This window comes from Pongo pygmaeus, chromosome 10 (genome assembly GCF_028885625.2).
Source record: "Pongo pygmaeus isolate AG05252 chromosome 10, NHGRI_mPonPyg2-v2.0_pri, whole genome shotgun sequence".
NCBI classification, from domain to species: Eukaryota; Metazoa; Chordata; class Mammalia; order Primates; family Hominidae; genus Pongo; species Pongo pygmaeus.
The window spans coordinates 39843012-39857806 of record NC_072383.2 but is presented as its reverse complement, the minus strand read 5'-3'; the positions used below and the strand labels follow the sequence as shown (position 1 = coordinate 39857806).

Sequence of the window (14795 nt, the reverse complement as noted above, 5' to 3'; positions counted from 1 at the left end):
CACATTCGAAAACCTATCATTTGAAACTAACAAACTCTGAAAAAGTATCCCAACATATGGGCAGCCATGATGTTACATCAAAGAGTTCACCAAATCAGGAAATCTAGCTCATAAAGCTCCCCACAGCTACCATGTGACCTTGGGCAAATCAAAGAGGGTGCTACCTTCCGAATATGTAAAATAACTATGGATCTAAAATTGTGATATTTTGATTCCATTTTAAGATTTTATAGTCTGACTAGGCACAGTGGCTCATGCCTGTAATCCCAGCACTTTAGGAGGCCAAGGTGGAAGGATCATTTGAGACCAGGAGTTTGAAACCAGGCTGGGCAATATAGCAAGACCCCATCTCTATTTTTATATACAAAAAAAAAAAAAAAAGACTTCACGGTCTGTGAAAAAAAAAATGCAAACATTTACATCAGGGGTGTCCAATCTTTGGCTTCCCTGGGCCTCGTTAGAAGAACTGTCTTGGACCACACATAGAATACACTAACACTAAGAATAGCTGATGAGCTTAAAAAAAAAAAAAAAAAAGGAAAAAAATCACGTAATGTTTTAAGAAAGTTTAGGAATTTGTGTTGGGCTGCATTCAAAGCCATCCTGGGCCACAGTTGCATATAGATCAAGCTTGATCTACATGAAACTATCAGACAAAAGTAGTTAAAAATCCAACATAGTTGTTTTCCACTAAACATTTTAACAGGTAGCACAAAACTCTATGTTGTAACTTATATTCAGATAGCAGTATATTTCAGAGAAAATATTTCATATATAATAATTTTTGTAGTGACTTTGTACTATTTACTCTTCTTTCATCTATTACCTGACATGAAAACCAAGGCAGTCTTCCAGGTGGGTAAAGTACCCTTGATATGATTAAGACAGAACCATAATCCAATTGGTCTTTGCTATTCAAAATCCAGAATCCCAGAACCCTCAGACTTCTGGGAAAGTTCCAAAGATACAAGTTGTCACAAAGAAGCTGTTTTCTTCCTTCTGAGGCAGGGAAGCAGCTGCCCCCCGAACACCCAGTATAGACCACTAGGTGATATCTACTCTTCCTGAAAAGCCAAAAAGTATAAAAGGCAGAACGAAAAGAAGTAAAGCAGGTAACAGATGTAACAACCGTTATGGCTAAGAGAAAGGGTATGATATCTGTGAAGAGAACTTCTAACTGGAGAAAACAGATGGAAACAGCAACTTGTCAAGTTTTTAATTTCTGAGGATTTATGTTTTGAGATGCTAGAAAGGTAGGAATGAGAAGAATGACGTAGTGAGGGGTAGCTATGTCCTTAAGAAATTAATAACTCCTGAGCCCTCACTCTACTATAGAATAGAGATATGTACCTACTAACATAAGATTTCTGTATGAATAAGAGAAAAAATACACCATACATGTTAGGTCTCTGCCTACACTCCCAACTCCCCAAATAAAAGCACAATCCACCAGATATAACCCATCCAACCTGGTTATGGTCAAGACGAGAACATGGGTTGCAGAAATAAGTACTAAATTTGGCATAGACTGTGTTAAAAATTCAATGAGAAAACTGCCCATTTTTCCTCATAGAAAATAGCAAATTCAGGTTGCTATTTTCAAGCTATCGTTACTTAAAATGTAAGGGGTTTTGTTTTTTGTTTTTTTGAGACAGAGTCTCGCTCTGTCACCCAGGCTGGAGTGCAGTGGCGTAATCTCAGCTCACTGCAACCTCCGCCTCCCGGATTCAAGCAATTCTCCTGCCTTGGCCTCCCAAGTACCTGGGACTACAGGCACGTGCCACCACACCCGGCTAATTCTTTGTGTTTTTTTGTTTGTTTTTGTTTTGAGACAGAGTCTCACTCTGTTACCAGGCTGGAGTGCAGTGGCGTGATCTCAGCTCACTGCAAGTTCCGCCTCCTAAGTTCAAGCCATTCTCCTGCCTCAGCCTCCTACGTAGCTGGGACTACAGGTGCCTGCCACCACGGCCCACTAATTTTTTTGTATTTTTAGTAGGGACAGGGTTTCACCATGTTGGCCAGGATGGTCTTGATCTCTTGACCTCGTGATCCGCCTGCCTCGGCCTCCCAAAGTGCTAGGATTACAGGCATGAGCCACCACACCCAGCCAATTCTTTGTATTTTTAGTAGAAACGGGGCTTCACTGTGTTAGCCAGGATGATCTCGACCTCCTGACCTCATGATCCACCCGCCTCAGCCTCCCAAAGTGCTGGGATTACAGGCGTGAGCCACCATGCCCGGCCTGTTTTTATTTTTCAGAGACAGCGTCTTGCTCTGTCGCCCAGGCTAGAGTGCAATGGTGCAATCATAGCTGACTGCTGGCTCAACCTCCTGGGCTCAAGTGATCCTCTCACCTCAGCCTCCTGAATAGCTAGGACTACAGGTTCATGCCACCACATCTGGCTAATTTTTAATTTTTAAAATAAAGTCTTGCTATGTTACCGAGGCTATTTGTGAACTCCTGGCCTCAAGCAATTCTCCGATCTCATGAAGAGGTGGCCTGCCCCTCCACACCTGTGGGTGTATCTCGTCAGGTGGGACGAGAGACTGAGAAAAGAAATAAGACACAGAGACAAAGTATAGAGAAACAACAGCGGGCCCAGGGGACCGGCGCTCAGCATACCAAGGACCTGCACCGGCACCGGTCTCTGAGTTCCCTCAGTTTTTATTATTATTTTCACTATCTCAGCAAGAGGAATGCAGTAGGAGAGCAGGGTGATAATAGGGAGAAGGTCAGCAAAAAACATGCGAGCAAAGGAATCTGTGTCACAATTAAGTTCAAGGTGAGGTACTATGCCTGGATGTGCACTTAGGCCAGATTTATGTTTCTCTCCACCCAAACATCTCAGTGGAGTAAAGAATAACAAAGCAGCATTGCTGCCAATATGTCTCGCCTCCCGCCATAGGGCGGTTTTTCTCCTATCTCAGAACTGAACAAATGTACAATCGGGTTTTATACCGAGACATTCAGTTCCCAGGGGCAGGCAGGAGACAGTGGCATTCCACTATCTCAACTGCAAGAGGCTTTCCTCTTTTAATAATCCACCTCAGCACAGACCCTTTACGGGTGTTGGGCTGGGGGACGGTCAGGTCTTTCTCATCCCACAAGGCCATATTTCAGACTATCACATGGGGAGAAACCTTGGACAATACCTGGCTTTCCAGGGCAGAGGTCACTGCGGCTTTCCGCAGTGCATTGTGCCCCTGGTTTATCGAGACTAGAGAATGGCGATGACTTTTACCAAGCATACTGCTTGTAAACATTTTGTTAACAAGGCACATCCTGCACAGCCCTAGATCCCTTAAACCTTGATTCCATACAACACATGTTTTTGTGAGCTCAAGGTTGGGGCAAAGTTACAGATTAACAGCATCTCAGGGCAAAGCAATTGTTCAGGGTATAGGTCAAAATGGAGTTTCTTATGTCTTCCCTTTCTACAAAGACACAGTAACAGTCTGATCTCTCTTTCTTTTCCCTACAATCTCGGTCTCTCAAAGTCCTGGGATTACAGGCATGAGCCACCACACCTAGCCAAAAATTTAAGTTTTTAAATGCAGCAAATTAGCTCCCTTGGCATAACAGTAAAGAATAAAAGCATCTGTACTAGTCAGTCCATCTCAATTTGTAATTCTTCTTTAAACTGATTTTAGAAATATAACAAACCTTTGATGAAGAAACTGCTGAACCACTTGAGGGTGAAGTATCTCTTGATGTTTTCAAAGACTGGACAGGCCTCTCTTTATCTATATAAGAAAACATAAGATGTAATTTTTTTTCTAGCTGATTTGTTTTTGATAAAGTAATTTTGTAATGGAATTAATGAAGGGGTCATACACTTATTTTAGTACTAAAACTTTTCATTACATTATTACATTAAATAGGTTAATATCTAAAACTACCTCTCAGAGGCTGAGCACCATCAACAATCTGAAATAACCTGGCACCAAAGGATATCATAGAAGCCAGTCTAGGCCACAGCACTGCCAGTAAGTAAACATGGAGCCACAGAGACTTCAAGAAAGGCAAAACATATTTTAAAACCATGAATGCTACTTCTTCCATGCTCCTAAATGCTAATTTTTGATATATCACGATAAAAATACAAAGGCAGTTATTATATAGATACCAAAGAGAACTAGTTAATCAAGGGGTAGCTCAAGAGGATCTACATAGGAACTTTAGCAGATATTCCTGAAATGTTTAGACAGTTTTAAACATAAAGTTAGAAAGCTATAATTCAGAGCACTAATCAGTGCCTGGCATTAATGAATGCCCAAATATTTGTTAAATGGTTAAAAATAAACCTGTATGAGATAAAGTCACTAATCTTTACCTTTAGTCACTTTACTCACATAGTGCTGTATGTATATTATTTTTTATAGAAACTTGAGCCAGAAAATACATTTAAACAATAGTACTTTAGCAGGTTCAACAACTCCCTAAAAGATAGGTTTAGTTAAATATACTCTTAAAAATTAATAACAGTGAGCTGTTACAGAAAAACATTTCATTAAATTGTCTATATGTGCCAAATATATAATCCTCTGCCCTTTGTTGCTAGAAAAACTAACAAAATTAATAACATGAGAAGAGAAAGTGGCATAAAATTTGGAGTCACACAGAAGCTGGTCGAGACTGGACAGTGGATTAACAGCAAAGCAGTCAAGAGCAAAAGCAGAGATAAAACGACTTTGAAACTGAGGCAAAGCCAGCTTCAGTCAAAAAGCCTCTTAAGCTCTTCCTGCCACAGCCAAGATAGATAAATAAGGTCCTGGAGGCTCAAAGACTTCCAACCACCTAGGAAAGTGGTGAATAACACCTTTCTAATGTCCTACAGACCCAAAACGCTTTCTCTAGCCCAGTGGTTCTTAACTGAGGACAATTTTGCACCTCCCCTCCACAGACATTTGGTAGTATGTGCAGATATTTTTGACTGTCACAAGTGGGAGAGGGCTACTGGCATATATTTAGTAGAAAACAGGGATGCTGGCAAATATCCTGCTGTGGGGGACACGCCAACAACAAAGAATTAACTGGCCTTACATGTCAATTGTGCAGAGGTTGAGGACTCCTGCCCTAGGCTGAGTATTCCAATTTTTAAGCTCCAACAGCTTTAGAACGATACAGCTCTAGAGTCTTTTAACTTTTGCTACTACAAGAGGCTTTCACCCTAAGCAACTTTAAAAGTTCTTGTAGACCTTAAAACTCAAAAGAACCACCGCTGTATCCCAAATGGCCAAGAACATGATTTACGTAAGTCATTCCTTATTGTATTTCCATTGCATGTGGCAAATTTCACATCGTAGTGTGATAGTGTCAGTGTATCCCATTACACCAAAAGCTCCCAGAGGAACAAGTGCTATAGCTTATAAATTTCCAAATATCCGTGGCCTACTTAGCTCAAGTCCTTCAAGAAAAGGGTAGGCACTCGAAAATCAGATAAAAAGATGAACCTCACTTTTCTATACCTAAGATGCAATGACCTCCCAATCCTATTCAGATAAGCAATCCCTTCAAAGGAGACGAGGCACTGGACCAATCAGCATAGCACATTATGCTTATTAAAGGCATAATTACGGGCTCAATTCTGTAGCACATATCAGCTAGACACAGAGGGGAAAAAAACCTGTCACAAGCAGCTGTTGATCTTTTGCTTAGTGTTTCCTTTACAAACATATCATCCCAAAGTATAGTCTTAGACCTTTCCTGATTTTAGCTGCCCAAAGGCTAATTTAAGTCGTTATCAACCAATTTCATGTGCAGAAGCAAAGGAACACTGAAGGGTGGTGCAGGAGTTTATCATATACCCACATATATTCATATATCCCTGTTGCAACAATGGGAGCAGAAAGCAAGCAGCAAAGGATAAAGAAAACAATGATACAAATGGCAAAAGAAAGAGCACAAAAAGAGTAAACAGAAATCAATTGATCCTATTGTTGTCAGGTCCTATCTTCCAATGGCCTGTCTATTCTACAGATCTCAGCCTCCTATGGAGTGGCTATTCCCATCCAGGAATGGCTAGCCCAGATACCAGCCCACAAATGCCCCCCAAATCCTAGTACCTAGGTCTACTGTTAACTCTGGTTCTCACAATAGACTAATGGAGCAGTTATACACTTTCCCCATTTCCATAACCGCTATCAGTTCAAGTCTCCCACCCCTTCACAATCCCAAATCAGAGTCTAGCTCAAAACTCACCTCTTTCAGGATTTCCTTCATTCTGCCGTTTGTAGGAGGCACCAGGACGCACGGACTCTATGGAAAGGTGGGCAGGGAGGAATTAACAGCAGCACCTCTGTGCCCAAGAGGAACAAGAGAAGAACTCAGAAGTAGGAGTGATGAGAACAGGGGCTTCTGAGCATTTTCTGGTGACCCTAAACTCTTTCCTATCCTACTTTCAAGTTGGGCTGCCTGAGCAATCACCAGTGAAGGGGAATAAATAATGGGAGAAAAAAATCTCCATTTAAGGCGAGAAGCCAATGGGAACTGTCATGATAAGACCAGTCAAGGATAACAAGGGCAGAAAGGAATGAGAAAAGTTCATAGCAAGACAAGACGTTGAAAGTTGAAGACAAAGATCACATCTTATTCATCACTGAAAGTGCCTAGTCGAATTCTCTCCATCCATAAAGCTGACACTGGAAGGCCTGGGAAAGGAGCACACCTGCATACACAGTCAAAAATGAAAGATGGATCACCCCTACCAGTTAAAAAAGGACACTGGTTGAGCCCCTAATTATCCCACACTTAGAATCTTGAAATATTTTCTTAGCTTCCTTGTCTGCAAACTCTTAATGATATGGATGGAATCATCTTTCTAAACAGCCTAAATATACTAGTAGTCAGGGCTCCCAGGTATTTTTCCAGTAAGATACAAACTCCATAACAATGACTTCAAATCCTTCTACTACAGATCCAAAGTTGCCAATTTTACTTTTTTTTTTTCTGAGAAAATAACATTTTTTCTGAATTGTTTTGGCACTATCAGCATCTCGCCTTAAAATGTTTCAAGAAACATCATGAAAATATTGCCATCTTACTTTTGCAATAATGTTGAGGACGCAGTATCCTTTTCTCATTATTCACTGATCTTTCTCTGGCATCCAGCAAGTTTTGTTTCTCCTGATAAGCTGATTTGCTTTTATGTGAGGTACACTGTCAACACTATTCTTGATTCTCACAGTCTTACTCTGTTGCCCAGGCTGGAGTGCAGTGGCGTGATCTCAGCTCAGTGCAAACTCCACCCCCCGAGTTCAAGCAATTCTCCTGGCTCAGCCTCTCAAGTAGCTGAGATTACAGGCACCTGCCACCACACCTGGCTAATTTTTTTTTGTATTTTTTAGTAGAGACGAGGTTTCACCATCTTGGCCAGGCTGGTCTTGAACTCCTAACCTCATCATCCACCCGCCTCAGTCTCCCAAAGTGCTGGGATTACAGGCGTGAGCCACCACGACCAGCCAAACCCTTAGTTCACCTACAGCAATTGCACAGAGCCTCATGATGGACAATCATTTCATGCACTACTAACTTTATTCTTGATTCTTTTAGCTTTGTTTTGGCCAAACCCTTAGTTCACCTATAACAACTGTTCAGAGCCTTATGATGGGCATTTGTTTCATGTACTACCAACTTTATTCTTACTTTTACTTTCCTATTCTTATTTTCCTTTTACATAAAATTCCTCCTCCATTTATTTAATCCTATTTTATTAAGTGTTTATTTCATTAAGCTGCCTCAAATTCTTTCTTGAATGAAGAGATAATGGTGATATTTTAGAGAAAGGTACTGGAGCCTTAGGCCAATTCATATTAGCTCCTGAGAGTGAATCGCATGCATCCCTTTGAAACTTTGTTTCAGTTACTCCATGTTGGTAGCTGAACTATGATGAGAATCTACACTCCACAGATATCAGCAAATGCTACAAATCTTATCTTTTTAACCTTGGAGAGTCAGTTTACCAACACACCACTGTGGATGTGTTTGATTTTGATTCAAAACTTCAGAGACGCTGTAGGCATTACCACATATAATTACAGATTCCCATTAGTATTGTCTTAGGTAGGCTTGGACTATTTAACAATCTTCTAATAGACTAGTAAAACTACCCAGCTAAATTGCAGTCATGAACAAGTAAGTAGTTATTGTTTTAATTCTCTAAGTTTTGGGGTTTGTTTTTTTGTTTTGTTTTGTTTTTTTGTTTTTTTTTTTTGTAACACAACAAGAGATAATAGAAACATCACCACTGTACTTAAACTCTTCATCCCAAAGTTTCCACTGATGTGCTCATGTTAAAACTAAAAGGTCTCATTCTTCTTATCCTCTACTATAGTATTTTAATGATTTATAAACAAGTTTTTCTTAATATTTTGCTATTTGTTTTTCGTATCTTTGTACTTCTGTTTGCCCCCTTACATCTTCATAGCTACCCCTTCCTCTTTCGTTTTTGTTGGTTATTGTTCCTTAAATGTGAGTGTTGCTACTAACCTTAATCTTTTTTTCTATTTTTATTTGGCTCCAACCAATACAATGAATATAAAAGTCTCTAAAATCTGCCTCTTTCACTCATTGTTCTACCTTCTAACTAACAGGCTGCTACTCATTAGCTATTTAGCCATTACCTCAAATTCATCTCACACATGATCTTTGTAAGCAGACACTACCTCCCTGCTTGAGAGCAAGGTAAAAAGGTTGAAAACATTCCTGCCTTTGTTATGACTTGCAAAAGAAAATGACTTCCACAATAGGATGGAGGAAAGAAACCAGAAAAAAAATTCTGAAAGTGGCAGTACAGAAATCAAAATCCCTGTCTATATATTGATGAGTGAAAGAATAAATGGAAAAAAAGGAAATAAAAAGGAATTTCAAATACCGGTTCCATATGTTTTTCCTATTGAGGTAAAATCAAAAGCCGCAGAAGCAGCTTAACATTCCACAACACACTCAGGAAGCTCTGCAAGAGTTTCAAAGTATTTGGTGACGCCTTGAATGCAATGGCTGAATGCAATCTAATAGGATCTTTTAGAAATACACTTTCTTGCTGCTGTGTTTTCCTGCTAAAAGAAATGATAAATCTAACCAAATTTATCCAATCCTACATCAAATGCTATTAATCACTGATAACCCAGGTAGGAAAAAAAGGACACTGCAGGGGAAAAAAACAGCATAATCATAAGAGATGATAAAGTTAGGGGCTATGTCTTGCAAACTATCAGATTCTCAGTGCAGTGCTTGGCAAACAGGGAGAAAACAGGTATATTTGAGTGCATGTCTCATCAAGAAACAAACTTCACCAACACAGATAGTACTTCCATCTCTTCTTCAACAGCTGAAGATATGAAGAGAAATTAAGATATAAATAAATGAAAATGTGGCTACACAGATGATGAGAAAATTTTTTACTGGATCATGGATGAAGATGTGGGAATTTGGGACTCTTGGTTAGGAAGAACATGTTTCTCAGAGATCTACTGATTTACTCAAGAACATATGAATTAGAAAATGGAGAGACACAAGAAAAATGTTCTCATGTTAAAGACACCAAAAAATGAGAGAAAAGAAACAGGTAGAGGGACAGAGAAAGCATTGCATCACCTCTGCTTCCCTCAAGATCCAGCTTTTGGGGAGGTCAGAGTTGCAACAAGTTAAAGCAAAGGCCAACTGACTGACTACTTGGAAGCACACTTCTGAGCAGAGTTCTCCTTTAACACATCAGCTAAAACCACATGAGCGCATTTTTAAACATATGAGGAAAACATCATCTGCACATATTATGAACGTTTGCTACTGACAGAATATACTAAGTCCTAAAACGGGGATATAATAAAATGCCTATGCATATGGCATTAATTGATTTCTGTTTTAGAACCTTGATCATTAAGATGCCAGAAAAGCTATAGCTATAATCCTAGGATTTAGCTAGAAAACTCATAGCCAAAGCTCTCTTGTGAGTAAACAATGGATCCTCAAACAAGAATATATTATAGAATCTAATTCAACAGTGCATTAATAGTTTAGATCAAGTGACAGCCTAAAATGTTTCAGGGAACTATTAAATTATACTTTAGGGACTCCACATGATGTAACTCATCCCCATAAACCTTCTCCACTAGCATCCTTCACCTTCTACTAACCCTTCAGATGTCACTTAAAATGTTTATTCCTATTTAATTACTTGTTTGTCTTCCTGACTAGATCATAAACTCAGAAGGCAGAGATTGAATCTGTCTTGCTTGGCAAACAATTTATGTTCAATATGTGTTTGTTGATTAAGAGATGTAAGTATTGAACACAACATAGTGGGCTTCAAACCAAGAAATGCTAGGATATTTTGCTGCTAAGAGAATGACTTTATCCTCTCTTCCTGTTGCCTAATATACATGATCTGATGATAAAACCTTATTTCTATATTCCTATTACCTCTTTCAAATCTGCACAGAAAAGCCTTCACCTAAAAGCAGAACTAAATTTCAAGATTTTATCAGAATTTCGGATATATTACCAATAAGTCTAGAATCGTTTTTTTAAAAAAAGAATTTCAGCTATAATCAAAAAATTCATGGAGACTTCAAATTTTATTCATAGCCAACCGCTCTTAAGACATATGTCTTTTTCTATTAGATTGACATTCAAAAATGGACTCTATCTTCCAAATATACTTGTCTCAAAACAGTACTTTTAATTACTGTACACTTTCAGTTCTCTTAGATGTATTTTTTGAAAGAATTAAACACTAATGACTAATAGTATTTTCTTAAAAATACCTTCTATTCTTAATAATGGCTGTTGACATAAGAAAAATAAGGGAAGCTAGGCCCAAAGTTAGAGCTACAGAAAAAACAAAGGCCAAACAAACAAAATAAACAATAAACTTGCAAATCTTGCAAAGTAAAAGTATTTTAAAATTCAACCAAAATGTCACAGAACCTAAATATGTAAGCATCTCTGGTAAATTTGGTATTAATCCCTAGCAAATGTTTAGAATGAATTAACAGAGAGGTAGTTTCATCTCTAGGAACCACAGGGGACTTACAACAACAAAGCAAGATAATCTTTATGTCACTGTTTTGATAGAAGAAATATTTTGTAACTTAAGAGTTTCAAGAAACACCTGACAGGGTCTTCCTTGAGATTCTCAAGTGGAAATGAAAATAAGATAATAGTAAAGATGAAGGATCATAATTGTTGAATAGCAACAAACAATGCTGATAAAAGGTTCAGGTTAACAGATCTCTAGAGGTTTCCATAGTTGGCCTTATGCTCCTCAACATAAATTATTAACAACTGATACAAAACACATCCAGCATACTTAATTTGCAGATAATACAAGCTGTTCTTATCAGGTGCTAATATACAGAATCGCTAAATGAGATTTTGGGAATTCTATAAAACAGAATAAGCCAAAGTTAACTAGATAAAATGTAGCATTTCTAGTTGTTTTTTTTTTTTTTCAATGCATTAACTACACACATACAATTGTACCTGAAAAAGTACAGCCTAAGAGGCATTTTGTTTAATGGTATTATATGTGAAAATAGCTTAGGCTTCAGTTGCCTACAATCCAGTAATGAAATGTGGTTGCTAAAATAAAAATCCACTTCTGGTGTTACAAATTACAAGAAACAGAAGGAAAAATAGGAAAGCAAAAGGTCTGGAAACCATGACAAATAAAAGGAACAGCAAAATAAACCAAATATATTTAAACCTGGAAAAAAAAAAAACATGAAGAATATGATAGTACTCCTCCAATATGTAACAGGTTACAACATAAAAGGAAGAAATATCTTTATATATGGCTCTAAGAAGAATAAGTAGTATTAAGTAGATGTTACTGAAGAAGATTTTAATTATTTTATAAAGAATGAGCTACATAAAAGGACTGGATTGTGATTTAGTAAATTTATCACAAGAAGCATTAACAGTTTAACTTAACAAAAAATGGGTGTGGGAGACTGAACTTAGTGATTTTTTTCATCACTTTTAATGTTATAGCTTAAATAAAAGGCAAATGACAAAAGTGTAAGATAGGAAAACATGGGATCGTTTCAAAGAGGGAAAAAAGAAAATAAGTATTAGAATTGACAAATGTGGAGATATTTAGATTAACTATAATAAAAATAAACTTCAAGTGAAAAATATACAAGGTAAACATTAAAAAAACAATTTTACCTAGGAAAGTATCATAATACACAGGGAGAAAGGAAATGAGGTTAACTGGGACAATCTGCACTGCTAGCATGTGAACATGGACAACAAAAAGGAACTAAAAATAATATTGCATATCCAGGTCAGCCCAACTAAGTTATAGTAAGAATATTCTTGCAAGTAAAGTACAGGATGAAAACAAGTTGGATTTAGAAGGATAATTAGTTTGAAGTAGTACAAAGTTCCATAAGATTAACTCAAAAGGCTAAGTAGAAGAGATTTAATTAAACGTGTGTGTATGTATGTGAGCACAAAATGGGAAACAAGCAGTTGAATTTAAAAATGTAGTAAAATCACTATAGCCAAACCAATAATGATCATTAAAATAGGAAAAATTAATCTAAAAGTATGAACAAAAAGGAAAAAATTAATTTTTTTAAATGAGGGCATAATTATTTTAACCTGTTATTTATACTTATAACAATATTTTAAGTCTTTGTCAAAATTTCAATTTATACTAGAAAACTTAATTTTAACACGTGGCTAATTATCCCAGCTTAAGTGACTGATAAGTGCAGAACTCCGTGTCTCAGTCCTCTTTTGAAAAAAAGCCAGGTGCTGCAATATTTGTGACATTTAGATTTAATGCAAAAACTGGTATCTGAAATAGGTAAAATAATTACTTTTCCCATTTGTTTAAAATATGACCTCCATTAACTTTTTTGCAAGATTATCCTATGTAACTATTCTGAAAACAGGAAGGGAAAATAGAAAAAATTTTCATAGTTCAGCCCAAGTAGTTAAGGAATACTTGAAAATGGAGTTTTCCCAAAACAAACTTTTTCTTGATTAAAGAACTGTACTTTCAAAGCTAAATAACAAGGAAGGAAGGAAGGGAGGGAGGGAGGAAGGGAGGGAGGGAGGGAGGGAGGGAGGAAGGGAGGGAGGAAGGAAGGAAGGAAGGAAGGAAGGAAGGAAGGAAGGAAGAAGGAAAAAGAAAGAGAAAGAGAGAAAGATAGATAGATAGATGCAGGCATTAACAAAGTCATATGCTCTGTTTCATTCAATTTACCCCATATTTTAGTCTACCAACTTTATCTTTAAACTACTCCAAATATTAAAGGTATGAGCTCTCAAAGGATGAGTGAAGGATATTGGAGATCCTAAGACAGGAGCATCACGTTACGGCTCAACCACATTTCATCTCAAGATCTTAAGAGTTTTGGCCATTAAGAGGCCCAAAGCAGGTCAACAGAGAGAAGATGCTCTCCCCCAAAATTTCTGTTTTTGAGGATAAAAATAAGACTAATTCACTAATAACCATCTTTAATAACTTCATTACAAGCTGTCAAGTAAGAATCTCAAGCTTCTTTTACTCAAGCTTTGTTAAAAAGTTTTCATAATCAGTTTCCAAAGACACATTCTTCTTCTTTAATGAAAATCATTATTGGATATGGATTTAAGTCATACACATCCCAAAAACAGGTCATAAGGGCAGGGCACAATGGCTCATGCCTGTAATCCCGGCACTTTGGGAGCCCGAGGCAGGTGGATCACTTGAAGTCAGGAGCTCAAGACCAGCTTGGCCAACATGGTGCAACCCTGTCTCTACTAAAATACAAAATTACCTGGGTGTGGTGGTGCACACTTGTAATCCCAACTACTCAGGAGACTGAGGCAGGAAAATTGCTTGACCCGGGAGGTGGAGGTTGCAGTGAGTTGAGATCGCACCACTGCACTCCAGCCTGGGTGACAGAGTAAGACTCCGTCTCAGACAAAAAAAAAAAAAAATTTAAGGGTCTTAGATGGTATCTGGCTAATTTTGGATATGTCTGTGCATGTGAGCATTCATTAGAGCTTAGAATAGGGGTGTCCAATCTTTTGGCTTCCCTGGGGCGTGCTGGAAGAAGAATCATCTTGGGCCACACATAAAAGACACAAACAGTAACAACAGCTGGTAAGCTTAAAAAAAAAAAATCGCAAAAAAGCCTCATGTTTTAAGAAAGTTTACAAATTTGTGTCAGGTTGCATCCAAACCCATCCTGGGCTGCATGCGGCCTGCAGGACGGGGGTTGGACAAGCTTGGCTTACAGATTATTTATCTTCTTAAGGTTTTTTTTTTTTGTGGTAGGGATGGAGTATATAGAAGCAAAAGAAAAAATACTTGTATACTTGTTAACATTAATCTCCACAATAAAACTTTCAGTTACCCAGAACTGTCCCAAGTACATTTTGGACAATCAGGCATATATATGGAAGTGGCTTATTTATTTACTTATTTATTTATTTATTTTTAGAGACATAGTCTCGTTCTGCTGCCCAGGTTAGAGTGCAGTGGCGTGACCACAGTTTACTGCAGGTTCAACCTCCTGGGCTCAAGCAATCCTACCTCAGCCTTCTGAGTAGCTGAAAATATAAGCATACATCACCATACCCAGCTAATTTTTAAATTCTTTTTTGAGAGACAGGGGTCTCACTATGTTTGCCCAGGCTGGTCTCAAACTCCTGGGCTTGAGTAATCTTTCCACCTTGGCTTCCCAAAGTGCAAGGATTACAGGCATGAGCTGCTGTGCCCAGCCTGTGTTCGTTTTAAATCCTTAAAATAACCTTCTTATCTCCTGCATCATCACTGATATGCCTATATCCAAAA

At 38.0% G+C, this 14795-nt stretch overlaps 1 protein-coding gene across 11 annotated transcripts in view; it reads right to left on the bottom strand.

The window, feature by feature from the left end:
• Positions 1–14795, bottom strand: part of PPHLN1 (periphilin 1) — a 120516-nt gene that overhangs the window by 57481 nt on the left and 48240 nt on the right. For 7 of the 11 annotated variants that reach the window (XM_063672637.1, XM_063672638.1, XM_054445306.2 and 4 more), the window contains 2 exons: positions 6203–6259; positions 3665–3744 (listed from right to left, as the gene is read on the bottom strand). In XM_063672637.1, the coding sequence (XP_063528707.1) occupies positions 3665–3744; positions 6203–6259 (137 nt within the window). The remainder of the gene's footprint in view (positions 1–3664; positions 3745–6202; positions 6260–14795) is intronic. The other 4 variants (XM_054445312.2, XM_054445313.2, XM_063672639.1 and 1 more) reach the window with 1 other exon arrangement.